This window comes from Malaclemys terrapin, chromosome 5 (assembly GCF_027887155.1).
Source record: "Malaclemys terrapin pileata isolate rMalTer1 chromosome 5, rMalTer1.hap1, whole genome shotgun sequence".
NCBI lineage: Eukaryota > Metazoa > Chordata > Testudines > Emydidae > Malaclemys > Malaclemys terrapin.
The window spans coordinates 103,453,790-103,469,414 of NC_071509.1; the positions used below are offsets into that span (position 1 = coordinate 103,453,790).

The window sequence follows — 15,625 nt, forward strand, 5'->3', positions numbered from 1 at the left end:
TAGGACTTCAGTGAAACAGAATTTTTTGAGATAAGCAAAACATATTTTCCCATAAGTTCGTCTCAGAAATGGCTTAGTTTTTGCTGAAATTTCTCCAAAAAATTCAATCGAAGGTGCGCACACATCTGGAATGGAAAATTCCAGCTTGAACATCATAGATTTGCCAAAGCTTTAAGCAACTGAAAGGTCTTATAATGGAAAATGTTAGGTAATGTTAGGTATAGATGTTGCTACCAATACTGCCTAAAACAGCTTTTTACTACTTTTGATTGATTGTTGTAAAAAGTCTCTGTGTATACCACTGTACACATCAAAATCAGGTGCTGAGTAACTGGGGCAAGTTAAAGAGTCTGTAAAGTATGAATATTTTATTTAACAAGTAAGCATCAGAGGCATCATTTAGAATAGTGTAACAAAATACCAGCCCTGCATAGAATCTGAATTTAAAAAAAATCATCTCTACCACAAGAAAGAATAACTTTTGACTGAGTTCACTTTACATTCAAAAGTTTTTTTTAAAAAGAGTTTCTAGTCCCTACTGTTGAAAGCAAACATTATGCTACATTAAGAAACAAACTGTAGTATATGTATGTTAAACAGTGCTCCTAAAGTTATATTCACGCTTTGATATTCATTGTTAAACCTTAAAGTACCCATTCTGTGAGTTCTTCGGTCGTATCTGTTATTAGAATAATTGAAAAAACATAAATATTTCAAATAATACTTAACTGAGACTCAGCTGACTACTCCTTATTTATTACATTCTAGAGAATCCTGTTCACACCAGTTGCTGTAGGAAACAGGGTCCTTTGCAGTGCCTTTTGTGTGTGTGTGTGTGTGTGTGTGCGTGCAAATTGTTTAGTGCAAAGTTTTTGAAGTTTGTTCATAAAACAGTCAAAATATCAGCAATGCAAGATCTTTTCACTTTCAATTGTACTTTCTTATTAAATGCAAAAACTGGTATGAGAGTTCTTACTTTTCAATACACTTAAATGAACAGAGCATTTTTTGCGTGATGAGTTAATAAAATTTCCTGACTAAATTTAAAGAAAGCTGTACATAAAGTTATTTAGTGCTAAAAATCTACAATATATTTTTCAAGTATAAGATACTCCAAAATATTATTGCCAATATTTGTGCTGAAGAAAATGCCAGGAATCCCGATAATTCATTGAATCATTCACATCTTGACATATTGGGGTTGAGTTTCTCACTGAGTTTATGTATTAGAATTGCTAAATCTTCTGTTGCTTGGGATTTATCTTCCAAAAGTTCATAGCGAAGACTGGAGATGTCTTGTTTGATTTCCTTTAATTCACCTGTATTAATTGTTGAAAGAAATACTTTAGTATTGTTTGTTAAATATTAAAGTTTTAAGTCACAACAATGCACATTTTTAGAATTATCACCTACCCAACCAAAACATTCATCAGAATACCATACGTCTTTCCTTGACCTAATAAACTAACACTGTACTTCACCTGTATATAGTACATCTAAGGTTCTCAAAACACTTTACAAATGTTAATAAATTAATCATAACATCATTGTGAGACTGGTAAATATTATCTCTATTTTATAGAGAAGAAGCATGGAAGGATATTTTTAAATGAGTTGCTTAGGTCACCCAGGAAGAGTGTGGCAAAGATAAAAACACATCTTCTGAGGCTCTGTCTTCTTCCTTAACCAAAAGCCCATCTTTAGAAAGCAGGGGGGAAAATCAACCTATTTTAAGGGATGTCAGACTTTGACAAGTATAAAAACGGTACTTAAATTAAAATCTTCCTGGTCAAAACACAAATATCAAGGCCAGGTTGGTGACAAGCAACAGTGGTCTTTATTTCAGGACTTCAAGGGTAGAACCTTTCTTGAATATTCAAAGTATCATTCTTCCTACAAACTATGAGTGCTGTCAATTTTTATCCAGTACCCTGGGCAGAAAATTGCTTGCCATGTGTGAAGTACAGAGTACAAAATAAGACCTTTACTGTTCTCTTAAAGTGAAATCCTTAGGCTCATATATTTGAAATAATATTTAGCAATCAAAGGATTTTTCACAGTGTATATAGCACCTTACATCCAATATGCTTTGAAAACCATAATTAATCCTCACAATACCACTGTGAGATAAGTATGATGCAGGGTACATATGATCTCTTTTACTGCTGAGAAATCTGAGGTTCAGAGAGGTCAGCTGACTTGCTCAAGGTCACAAAGGAGAAGCAGTGAAAGATCAGAATTTAGGTCTCCTGACTCTGTGTTGTGCTCTCACTGCTTGACCGTACTGCTAACCTGAAGTCCAAGTGCAAACACAAGAAGGGACAAAACCCTTCAAAAGACTTGTGCTTTGTCAAGCATTTTGGTGACAGAACAATAGATACCATCATCTCTATCCTGCTTTGCAAAAGATGTATGTGTAAGTTAAAAATACCAAAACCAGAATATAAATTTTAAAGTTTTTCTGGTACAGTTACATACTTCTGGGCTTCTGGCCAAAAATGCCAAATTGAACTGTATGCTGTACTCTTCTTTTTTGTACAACCCTGGGCATCATCTAGAAACTCAGCACCCCTGGGATTTTTGTGCCGTGCACTTTCCTTTTTCTATTCTACTCTTAGTCAGAAATGAGTTCAGTAGTAATAACAGATTTCAGAGTGGGCTGTTCAGTTACTACAGCTATTCTCTTGATTTTGTTTTCTTTTTATTCATATTTTACTGGTTTTCAAATGTACAGAAATTTCTAGTTTACGGTGTATAAAATAAGATTAAGGTATACATTATAGTTTAATTTCTTTTCAAGCCTAGATTCAGGTTTCAATCAGCTTGACGGTCTTTTTGCGGCTGTCACTATTTTGCCAATGCCATAGCACTCAGGAAATGATTCACAGGTTATGAGAGTGAAAAATAAGTTTAATTAACTTCAGATAGTTTAGAATATGTTTTTATTTACAGTAACTCCTCACTTAAAGTCATCCCGCTTAACGTTGTTTCGTTGTTACATTGCTGAGCAATTAGGGAGCATACTCATTTAAAGTTGTGCAATGCTCCACTCTTACGCTGTTTGGCTGTCTGCTTTCTCCACAGCTGGCAGCCTCCCTACGGCCTCCTCCCCCCCAGCACCTCCCGCCCGCCGGCAGACTCAGCGGATCAGCGACTTCCCCCTCTTCCCCCCCCCGCCTCCTGCTGGCAGCAATCAGCTGGCTTGCGGCATTTTGGAGGGAGGGGGGAAGAGCGAGGACTCCGCGTGCAGGCTCCCGCTCCCTCCCCTGCCTCCGGAACACAGCAAGCCAGCTGATTGCCCCAGGGAGAAGGGAGGGGGGAGTAGCGAGGAGTTGGCGTGCCTCCCCCCTCCCTCCCCTACTCAGCAATCAGCTGGCTTTTGGCGTTTAGAAGGGAGGGGTGAGGAGGAGCCAGGATGCAGCCAGTGAAGTAAAGGGGGAGGAGGTGGGGGGGAGAAGAGGCGGGTCAAGGGTGAGGGTTTGGGGGAAGGAGTGGAGTGGGCGGGCTGAAGGTTGAATACCCTGCCTCTGGTGCTTGCAGAGTAGGGGAAGCTGCCCTGGAACCTAACCCCCCCTATTTACATTAATTCTTATGGGGAAATTGGATTCGCTTAACATCGTTTCACTTAAAGTTGCATTTTTCAGGAACATAACTACAACGTTAAGTGAGGAGTTACTGTACATTTAAGCATATTTAGTATGGTAGCAAGGCTTTCGGTGTATAAAGCATCAATTTTTTTCAGAAAGCTATTTTGCTTAACATTAAAAATAAGTGCTAAACTGCTCTGAAAGAAGGGCCCATTCCTATCATGCATGGATAGTCCAAATGATTTCACTAGAATAAATCAAGCCACTAAACCCTATACCTGGCAGAGTTTGCATGAATTAGCCTTAACTGTAGAGATGGAATTGGTAGTGGCAGTAATTAAATAAGATCCAGTTTAAATCTAGATGTCAGACCATGAGCACTAACATCAATCAGGGCTAACTAACAAATTTAGCATGCAGGATGTTTGTTTTCAAGGATATTTTTCAATGTCTTTCTTAAAAGATTTTAATTATTACAGTTTAGCAGTAAAAAAAACCTGCCTTTTTCTTCACACCAATGTTTAGGCAATATTCTGAGTGATATTTTTGTCACATGAATGGTTTTGATAGCACTATGTTTGAAGAAGTATTGCTGAGCAGTGCAATGCATGTGTGATTTAATATAGGCCTATATGATTCCCCTCACTGTGTAGTGTGAATGAGTGCAAAACCATGGAAATCCTGCAGAAACTGGGGTGAGAGGGCCATACAGAGGGAAGAAAGCTATGCAGGGCATCCTTCCCCATCATACAAACTGCCTGCAGCCTCTGCTTCTACAGTGCACAAGCTCAGCTCTGTAAGGGCCATCTGGTGAGGGGAGGAGTTAAGGTAACAGCTGCTATGCAGCATGTTTGCCTCTCAAGCAGAGTAACCAATGATGCATTTTGCAGCATAAATTCTTTTTTCTCTGAGCATAACTAACTTCCTGCTTCCATGTCTGCTTCTCCTTGCAGAGAGTTATGGGTATGTAGTGACCAATTGACAGGCCAACGTCACTACTGCAAGTTAGAGAGCCATGTTGCCTTGGCTGAAATAGAACTAGGGTCAGAAAAGCTTTCTGAGGCCGACTAAGATTCGTTAAGGGCTGTCCTACCATTTCTCATAGGACTCTGGCCCCCACCAGGAACTGTGGCCATTGCCCCTTTCTTTTCTCACCATACAGCTACCACATAGCCATTTTCAGTGTAGACTGGTGGTTCTCCCAGGGCCATGCAATTTTACAGGTGAATGTTCCCTCTTCCATTTCCCTCTTCTAGTTTTATGGTTCACAGTGTAATACAATACATTGCGTGTTCAGTTGAAATGAAATGAAGAGGAAGGATTTTCAAGGTGCTTAAGGTACCAGACTGAGGCGTAGGATATCTGAGTTCATTTCCAGGCTCCACCACCGATTTCCTGTGAGATTTTGGGCAAGTTACTTGATCTCTCTGTCCTTCAGTTACCCAGTCTAGAAAATAGGAATAATACATCCTTTCTCCCACCATTTGTCTGTCTTGCCTATTACATTGCAAGTTCTTTGTGGCAAAGACTGTCTCTTGCTATGTATTTGTGCTAAGTTCATCTAGTAGAATGAGGCCCTGATCTCAGCTGGTGTTTCTAGGTGTAACTGTAGAACAAATAAATAATAATAATATAGTCCTGCAGAAAAACAATATCTGTGAATGCTGTGTTTACAGTGGCTCTCACCTTCATTCACTTCATCGTTTTCTTTGTCCACTTGTGCTTTCAGAACATAACGTTTTATAAGCCTTTTCATGATTTGCTGTTGGAAAAAAATACATAGTTAAGCAGTTAGACAGCCTGTGTTCTATTCACTTAAATGTCTCATATGCCTGTAAGTGAAACGTCCCACAGCCAAGAAGTCAGCACTTTCTTCATCTTTGCTTTTATTGGTGGGTTAAGTAGACCCAGATATTAAATTATGATCCCTTCCTTGTCTACATTCCTCTTATATGCAGCCCAGGCCAGCAGGAGGTCTTAACTGGAGTAATACAAAAGTGCTAACAATATTTTCATGACATTATTGTCCCTTCATTCCAAGCAATTTCACACCCCTGAAATTTTGCTTCTCCACAAAATTCTACAGAATAGCTATTTTTATATCTAAAACATGTACCAATCCTCACATGATTTTGCAACAAAGCCACATTCACTTGAAAATGGGTGTTTTTACTGGAAAAAATTAGCAAAATTTGGCAATGTTTTTGAGAAAATATGACTACTCTTTGCACTTGTAACAAAATATCCAAATCTTCAAATTTAAAATTCTTTCCATTACATTATAAATATTGTGCAGACTTCTAGTTCTAACTTCCCTATGTCAGGAACTCAGTATGTTAGGTTAACTGTAGGATTTTCATTCACATCTTCCGAGTTGATTTTCCCCCATCCCTTACTTTCTAAGGTCCCATTCTACTTCCTTGTGCTTTGGCAGGAGCTGTGTCACTGCATACATGCTATGATTTAGAGGATTTGCTGCCTTCCCTGAGGCTATAATAAAGCAGCTCTTTACTGATCAGAATGCACCATACAGTATAAGGTTGAATGGAGTGCTGAGAGATGATTTATAAAATCAAACTGGCTATTGTACAAGGCATTAATGCTATAGAAATTTCCTGTAAATACCATCTGAAAATACAATGCCCAAACTGCACATTCGTCTGGTTATTTCATTTTCACCTTATGGTTCAAGCAGTGTCCCTTACTCAGGCTTTAGAGCAATGAGAGAGTTGCCTGAAAAGAACTGCAGGACTTAGCAATAATGACCTCAGCATAGAACATTTCCTGAGGATTAATGACCAGCTGGCATTTGTATTTATTTGAACTTCAGGCCATCAACTCCTTCCAGCCAGTCATTAATACTCAGGAAACGCCAAGTTACCTCCATTGTTATTGCTTAAGATTTAAAATTATGGACCCCCATGCAAAGCCTAAGTAATAGGCCTTATACAAGAGACATCTACACAGTCATCAGGGATGGAATCCTGCGGGCCCCACATACCAGCACAGCTCCTCTACAGCCCTTTCCCGATGCCGTGATTTTAACTGGAAACAACCCCAAATGGACTCAATTGCGACCCCTCCCACCTTGTTCCAACTCCCTTGATATAGCTGTGGAGAACTGTTCTGTTTTTCACTGTACAAAAGGTATGGAATTATCCTGTGCAGCCTCTCTGCAGTCGGCTTCCTGCTTCAGCAGAACCGTGGTGGTTTTACTGTGTTTGGATCCTTCTGTACCCAAATAGGGGAGCAGGTTTTGCCCCTAAATATGTGCCCTCACCCAAAATGATGAGAGCTTCATGACAGTGCTGTTAACCCCTTTCAGCACAAGGCATGAGCATCCTGAGGTTGGATTAAAACTCAGGTATCTCACGAGGTACTGAACTCTGATAAGCCACCAACCCCATCCTAAGCTCTTTATGTGTGCCTACAGGTCAGCTCTAGATCAAGAATAAAAAGTATCTGGACATAGGAGCAATCTTTTAAATTGACATATATGCTTGGATTAATCTATGGGGATTGCTGTTTGACATTAACTAGCCATAAATTTTTCACTGTGATTGATCTTGGCAAGCCTGAATATATAGTGTGTTGTGACCTTCCTTTAGGATTTGTTTCTTTAGTTTAATGTATGTACCAAATGGGCAAAAACTTCAAACACAACTATTTTAAAAAAACGTTTAAATACACTGAAGTCAGATCATTCAGAATTAGGACTGATCATCCTGTTTACCACTCCATCCCTTTAACTCATATATGATTGTCCATGGGAAAAGGTTAGGGTTGCAATATCCCCTAAGTTTTCAGCATTACCTCTCAATTGTAGGGGTTTAATTCTGCCCCTTCACAGTAATTTTTTTTTGCAGCTGAATTCACTTTATCATTATCTATGGCAGGGGTTCTCAGACGTTTTCATCATGCGAGTCACAATTTAACAGGAAGATTGTCTTGGGGTCACCCTCCTGCCCATTCAGATCAAGTGGACTACCACTTCTCACACGCACATGGCATTAGCCATCTCCTCTCCCCTTCATGATTGCATAATATGCCTGTGACAACTACCGCAATTGCTTACAGGGTTAAGTAATATTACAGAAGGTATTTAATGAATTTTTAGCTGCTTTTATTTCAGTTTGGCAGCTGGAAACAAGAAAAAAAATGTCAGCACAATGTGACTAGCTAGCAAATGCTTCCACAAACCACCAGGGATTTATGGACCACAGTGTGGGAACTAAAGCTGGCTGGAAACTGGAATTCCAAATCGGTGATAAATTCTGAAATTTAAAGCAAGTTTTTGTTCTAAAACAGAACAAAAGACAAAGTTCCAAAATTTCCTGCAGAACAGGAAATCCCAAATTTCATTTAGAAAGTCAAAATGACATTTTGGTTAGACATTTTTTAAATGTTTCCACGGCTCCTTGAGCACCTCACAATCCTGCCAGCCCACCAAATAATAAATAACTTTTAGTTATTATTTATTTTTTCAGCACCTTGCTGTCTGTCAGTATCACTCAGTGAGGAAATGTGCTCCACTCTGCTTTTCTACCCTTTGTTTCTCTTCCTTTCTTATTCTCTGTTCTCATTTTCTCTCCCTCTCTGTCTTTGTGAGTTTCCTGTCCTCCATGCATTTCCTTCCCTGAAGAAAAACTCATTTCCTGCTTTCCTGTGGGATTCACTGCCACTCCCTTCTCCATTCTATAAACCAAAATGATCAGCAATGAAATTGTTAATGTTAACATTGACATATCATCATTGGGCTTCAAAGCTGACACTGGGACAAGGGAGTTTACACCTCTACGTTATTATGTAAAGCTGTTGGCAGCCTCAGGAAGACAGCACTGTCTCAGTTATACTTGATTCATATTTGAAAGGTCATCTTTGCAACCATGAGGACTAGAAACTCACCTTTTTTCACAATAAACTCTGCATAGTCTAAGTATGTCCTTTGGCATAAATGTTTTAAGCAGGCAGGATCTGGCCGTTGGGCCATATTTTGGACACCCCTACTGCAAGGGCTCCTTTTGTGCACTCCTGTTGTTGCCCTACTCATATCTGTGGCTATGCAAGTTTATTTACTGATATATAGCTTAACCTAACCCCTACAGATTCCTAAAGCCCCTTTCACAGGATCCAGGGCCGGCTCTAGGCACCAGCGTTCCAATCATGTGCTTGGGGCAACACTTTTCAAGGGGTGGCACTTGGGGGTTTTTTGTTTTTTTTTGCTTCGGCGGCGACACTCCAGCATTTTATTTTGTTTTGCTTGGGGCGGCAAAAAACCTGCAGCCGGCCCTCACAGGATCTGCTTAGTGTGCAAAAGATTCACCAGTAGGGGCCAGAGCAAATATTCTTCCCTTTCTGAGCTGTATGAAATGGTCTTTGACAGGTTCCACATCCTAGCAGAAGGAGCCACCCTGTCCCCCCACTTCTCTCATAGAATCATAGAATCATAGACTTTAAGGTCAGAAGGGACCATTATGATCATCTAGTCTGACCTGCACAATGCAGGCCACAGAATCTCACCTACCTACTCCTGTATCAAACCTGTGCCTGAGCCATTGAAGTCCTCAAATCATGGTTTAAAGACTTCAAGGTACAGAGAATCTTCCAGCAAGTGACCCATGCCCCAAACTGCAGAGGAAGGCGAAAAACCCCCAGGGCTTCTGCCAATCTGCCCTGGAGGAAAATTCCTTCCTGACCCAATATGGCGATCAGCTAAACCCTTAGCATGTGGGCAAGACTCACCAGACAGACACCCAGGAAAGAAATCTGTAGTAACTCAGATCCCACTCCATCTAACATCCCATCACAAGCCATTGGGCAAAGACGAATTAATTGCCAAAATTAGGCTATCCAATTATATCATCCCCTCCATAAACTTATCAAGTTTAGTCTTGAAGCCAGATATGTCTTTTGCCCCCACTACTCCCCTTGGAAGGCTGTTCCAGAACTTCACTCCTCTGATGGTTAGAAACCTTCGTCTAATTTCAAGTCTAAACTTCCCCTCCATCTCCAGGACATTCAAGCATCACAGAGCACATGTAATCAGAAAGAACCTCTAAAGAAAGGAAGAGAAGATAATATCAACCCAGTGCTCTCTGGATCTTTCCCGAGAAATTTGCTTCTGTCACTTGCTGCAGAGGCTGTCAAAATGGTCAGATCAAGGAAAGGCCTATTGGAGAACTAGTTTTAAATGTTTCAAATGATGGGGCTTGAAAAACAAGCTACAAGTACTGTGCGCACACAGCAGCAGCAGCAACAATATGCTTCTCTGATTGCCGAGATAATTCTTTTTCGTCTTGGGAAGACTCAGTGTATTTGAAGCACAGAATTCTGTTAGTATCCTCACATTATCACAGTGCTCTAAACTAGAGCCCACTGAATTCCTTACCTGATAGCGTGTTGGCTGATTGAGAATGCTGTTAAAACTGTGCGATTCGAAAACCCTTGAGTTAGATTGAGTGACGAGGTTTAACTAGGAAACAATAAAGCTAAATTAGAACATATTCTATGGAATTCACAGCTACTATAATCCAGCTTCATCTTTTTTCCATATGACAGAACAGAATAATATGGCAGTAGCGCATCATTTCAGAATATTGTTTTCAGAAAACATTGAAAATAATTTGGGCCCAAACTCAGCAAAGCACCTAAGCATGAGTTTAATTTCAAGTATCTGCTTAAGGCCATCCCTATTCAGCAAATCACTTAAGCATATACTTCAAGAATGTGCCCAAGTCTCATTAAAGTCAAAGCATGGGCATATGTGTTTTGCTGAACCATGGCCTTGAGGAATAATAATAATGTATTTGGAAAACAGTTCACCATCAAGTTATTAGTGCAGCAATAAACTCTTGTAATAGCTATCAGAGTCCAAATACTTAGAGTTTTATAGCTCTGGAGTAGAAAGAGAAGGGAAAAAGGGTTGTGGAAAGATGGTCTTGTGGCTAAACCATAAGGTTGGGGATTAGAAGATCTGAGGCCTCATTTATAGCAGTGGGAATTAGGAGTTACAGCAGTGAAAAACTTGTGGAGATGAGAGGAGAATCAGACTCTTGGGATCTATTACTGGCTCTGCCATGAACTTCCTGTGTGACCATTTAAAGTCATTTAAAAGTGACCATTAAAAATATAGATACAGATAGATACACACACACACACACACACTCTATTTTGTTTCTCTGTGATGTATAAAGAAAGCCTGAGTGTTTTTATCATAAAAGAAACAATTCTGATTATTATTATTATTTTTTTTTTTACATTATAAGTTCAGGTTTTACCTATCTTGAAAGACTTTCTGAAGACTGGAGTACTAGTGAAATGAGGACATTACAAGAGACCACAGAGTGACAACCCAGTAATTAGGAGGGGAAAGGTTTTTTAGCTAAACTGTTTCAAACTACTTTTGGGGATATGTGTGGGGTTTTATTTATTTATTTATTTACACACATATTTAACTCCAGTGCCCAAATAATATGAAGGTAGAGAGATATCTTTGTTAAAGATTCAACACTCCTGACAGGTCACAACAAACAGAAGTTTCAGGAAGCCCTTCATCAAAACCTGCAAAGACCAAACTTGACATTTCCCATATTTTATAAAGTAAAAAGCAACCAAAATATATGACTTTAAAAAATATTCTTTCAATCCTTCTGTATACCTGGTAAACCATCAAAAAAGGCTATGATCCTAATTTATAAAAAAATCCTTTGAAGGTCACTTTTAACCTCTCTGTGTCCCTTATACCAATCTGCAAAATGGGAACAATAGTTATCTACCTCACAGGAGTGTTGCAAGACTGAATTTATTGCTATTTGTAAAGAACATTTCAGATGCTATGAGTGAAGATGTTAGGGAAGCGCTAGATATTATTATACCACAAAGGCACAATTATCCCTCATCCCTGTCAGGAACATAGCTTTTGGTAGTGAAGAAGTTTGGGAAATGGTATACTATATAGCTGGCTAAACTTGCCCCTTCACCTATTCTGGTGATGAAAGGAAAAGTTAGCTTTCCAGATCTTCCAGTCTTTTACCCTTAAAATACATGAAAGTCCACCAGTGGCATCTTTCTGGATAAGGCTGAAGACTTCTTTGTTTACTATTTAGGGCATTTCTTGTGGGATTTTATTTTTGTTGTTTGGTAGTTGGCGAGGAATGATGTTTTTGTTGGGTTATTTATGCTTTCAGTTATATTTGGTAAAGGGACCTTGCTGCCTTGCAAAACTGTATCATTTTACTTTGCTTTTGTGCTGTGCTTAAAAGGCATCTGGTTACAGCACTTTAAAAATAAAATGCTTGATTAATTATGGTACTATCCTTCACAAGTACAAACTATCCCCTAAGATTTAAAGGAAAGAAAAGAGCTAGGAGGCAAACACATTTATCCAGTGCAATGAAAACATTTTAAGACCTACCCTAGATTTGGAGTTACTCATCCCTATTTCAGTATCTTTCTGCAGTCTTCTCCTCCTGCACTTAGAAAAGCTGACGATCCTCATGATGAAATAGAAAAAAGACTTGGGGCTTGGTACAAGACTGAATGGTGGAGGTAATGTTTTTCCATCATCAAAGTAAGATAACCAGAGCTTAGAGCGAGCAAACTTCCACTCCACATCACTGTCATCCTGCGTTGGAAACAAAAAGATGTCTACTTTGTTTTACTTAACTTTAGGTTTCATAACAATTCAAGACTCTTTCAAAAGTAGTTTACCTTAAATAGCTTCTCTTTTTGTTTTATACAGAAATGTGATGAACTTGTTAGTGTCAATGATTCCCAACTGAAATGCAGCTGCGTTATCAAGTCTATTTTAACTTAATTCCTGCTGTGTCTATTTACGTGGGCTTTTTATGGTCATATTTAGTTGAAGCATGCAAATAGTTTTAAAAAGTGTCATATCTGCAATGAGTGAAAACTGAAATATTAAGGTCCTGCTATTAAAAGAGAAAGTTATTTAATAAAAGCAAGTATTTTCTTCCTTAAATTTAATGCTGAAATGTGGTGCCATGCAAGTGAGGAAATAATAGTGTTGCCTTTTGGGTAGGCATAGTGTGAGCAGTTAACATGCAAGCCTTTCCACACAGCCCTGCCTATGAACATTAATTTTGATCTTCTTTTGATGGTTAACCCAGTATCATTTTTTTAATTGGCATCCATGGGAAGGAATAAGCAAACAGATTTTGTGCCCAGACTGGTAAAATCTCATGGCAGTTTTGCGAGCCTCCACTAACTGAAATTTGAACACATTCTCCAAAGATGAAAAGTTAGTTTATTTGTTTCCAGATTAAATTTAATCCTAAGGAATATAAAGTATCAGAAATGCATGTGCAAAACATGTTTTGATTTTTCTCCTTTTATTTTAAAATTTTAAGTCAATTTATTACTCATCAAAAAATGCCAAAATTATAGCCCTGGATACTGCAGCCCTGCATTTATCCACAGAATAGGTAAAGTTTTCCCATTATATCCTGCCAAGGTGAACTGCAGGGACCTCTAAACTAGGTGTGATGGCATAGTTCAGTCCCCATGGCAATACATTTGGGCCTGTCTGCTGAGATTGCCAGCCAGAGTATCATTGCCAGTCATGATAGTGGTTTGCATAATTTGGGCTCTTGTCTAGAAAGGGTTGACTGAAATCATCAATTCCATTTAATATAGGTCAAGAGCCAGCAGATACTAAAACCTCTCATGATCTGGACCATAAATATGTGAGTAGGGAGCAGAGAATAGACCCTAAAGTTTGGATGTTTCCATCATATTTTGTATAGAGTAAATCATCTTAGAATTTCCCCAAAAAACTATTTGCACATAATTTTTACGTACTTTCTGATATCACAAAAGCAAGATGAAATTTTGCTAAAACTGTTTTTGTACGGCCACAGATTGATTGGCATCTTAAATATACTTTTGTCTTTGTAAGCAATCTGGTTTTGACTTTTAAAACCAGTAATCTTCAGCAGTTTGGGTGTGTCTTTCTTTCTTTCCTTCCTTTTCTTGCACAGTATTTGAACGGTAAGCACCTACATTTAATTAATTAAATTCTGAAATGAAGTTACACCTCTACCCCGATATAACGTGACCCGATGTAACATGAATTCGGATATAACGCGGTAAAGCAGCACTCCAGTGGATCAAAGCAAGTTCGATATAACGCGGTTTCATCTATAACATGGTAAGATTTTTTGACTCCCGAGGACAGCGTTATATCAGGGTAGAGTTATATTTGCAGTCCCAATGAACCCCAAATAAAGCACCTGGCTGAGATGAAATAGCTATTCATAATTTTGAGAACTCATTCTAATTTAAGATAAACTGCAGGTATTAAAAATCTGCCACTCTGCAGGTGTGTGTGAGTGCAGCCACTAAGTTTTCAGGGCACATGGCAATGTGTAGCTAAGATTAGAATCAAGTTTTAAATATTGTACTGAAAGCAGAAAAATGGTGCTTACACTTCAGACTGAATAATTAAGCTTGAAACAGCTGTTAAATGTGATTTAGTCATCAGAACACTCTCACACAAAAATCTTTGCTTATGTCATGCGTTAGCATAGTGCGTAAACCTAAGAAAGTGTATGTATTAATGAAGCTGAAGTATCTAACACATCTATGTTTAGTTAAAAGGTTTGGGGAAAATGCACTAGCGAGCCAATTATCTTTATGGAATACAGTAAAATCCATCTAACCAGCACCGAAGGCCTGTCCATCCAGTCAAATGTACTGTGTTCAGGAAAAGGTGTTATGAAATGTTTAAAAAGTAAGAATTAGGGAATCAACTAACCATGTGCTAAAATTGTCTGCTCAATAGCTCTGCTGTCTATTGTATCCCATCCTTCATTTGAAAGTTTGTTTAAGTTGTACTTTTTTGGGGACAGACCTTTACTGTTTGTACAGTGCTTGCCATACTCTCATGTCTGTATAAAGGTAATGAACTATACTATCTGTCCAGATCCTGGGAGGTCCCAAACAGCTTGGCTTGTTTGCCAGGTAGAGCCAAATCCTCAACCCAGTTTTTCTGCCATGTCTGCAGGGCAGAGGACCAGATTGGCAGGTATTAAATGGCTGTAGAACAAATGCAGTAGGGGATCATTAAGCTACAGGACTCAGCTGCCAACCATAGAAAGAAGGAAGAGGGGGATTCTGATTGGAATTGGATTCACACTTGCATTGTCACTGATACTGCTTCCATCCAGAAAAGAGTTGAAATTTGATTTTGTTTGAATTCTTGTTTGGACTCTGGGTTTTTACTGGGCTATATCATTGTGTAGAAATATGTTTATAACACAATTTGATACTATTTACAGATTAAACTACATGGTGACATGGTAAAGCATAACTTTACTGTCTAGACAGGCCCTTAAACATGGTTCAGGCTACCAAATTCCTGTCTGTGTGGACCAGACCAAACTGTTTTGGAAAAAAAAGTTTTGGCCTTTCAATGCTAGTAACCAAACCCAGACTGGGGGGGGGGGGGGGAGATTAAACCATGTTTTTCACTGATGGTTCAAAGTACTGTTTAAATAAGGTGTAAATGAGTTGTTCTCACTCTAACTTCGACTTTGTAATATTTTGTAGCTTTTTTCTCTCTAAAGTTGTTATGAAATAAGCCATTATCTCCTAGCACAGTGTTTTCTTGTGAGCTTCTTTAACTGGGGTAGTCCCTTTACTGATACTTATTTCCATCAGAATATGCCCATTAAGAGGATTCTAGTGTCCTTTTAAAACATAACAAAAGGGAGAGATACCTTAAAGAGAGAGACCTTACCTCAATTTCTTGGTACGAGCTGTTGATCATAGCAATCAGCATGTTGAGCAGAACTACAACCATTGTTACATTGTATATGCCATACAAAACATAGCCAATATTCTCTATGAATTTATGATCATATTTGAGGACAACTGAAGTCACTTCAGATAAACCAAATATTGACCAAAACAAGGTCTTGAAACTTTCTTCAACTCTGTATGAAAGAATCGAGAGGAATGTTACTAATTATATAATAAATACACAGTTCTTATGACAAATTTAGTAAATAACCTCAAAT

General features: G+C 38.7%; 1 protein-coding gene across 1 annotated transcript in view; it reads right to left on the bottom strand.

The window, feature by feature from the left end:
• Positions 1-349: 349 nt before the first annotated feature.
• Positions 350-15,625, bottom strand: part of TRPC3 (transient receptor potential cation channel subfamily C member 3) — a 61,873-nt gene continuing 46,597 nt past the window's right edge. Inside the window, exons 8-12 of the mRNA XM_054028908.1 lie at positions 15,346-15,541; positions 12,001-12,210; positions 9,976-10,059; positions 5,274-5,349; positions 350-1,319 (exon numbers count right to left, since the gene is read on the bottom strand). Of these exons, the coding sequence (XP_053884883.1) occupies positions 1,177-1,319; positions 5,274-5,349; positions 9,976-10,059; positions 12,001-12,210; positions 15,346-15,541 (709 nt within the window). The 3' untranslated portion in view covers positions 350-1,176. The remainder of the gene's footprint in view (positions 1,320-5,273; positions 5,350-9,975; positions 10,060-12,000; positions 12,211-15,345; positions 15,542-15,625) is intronic.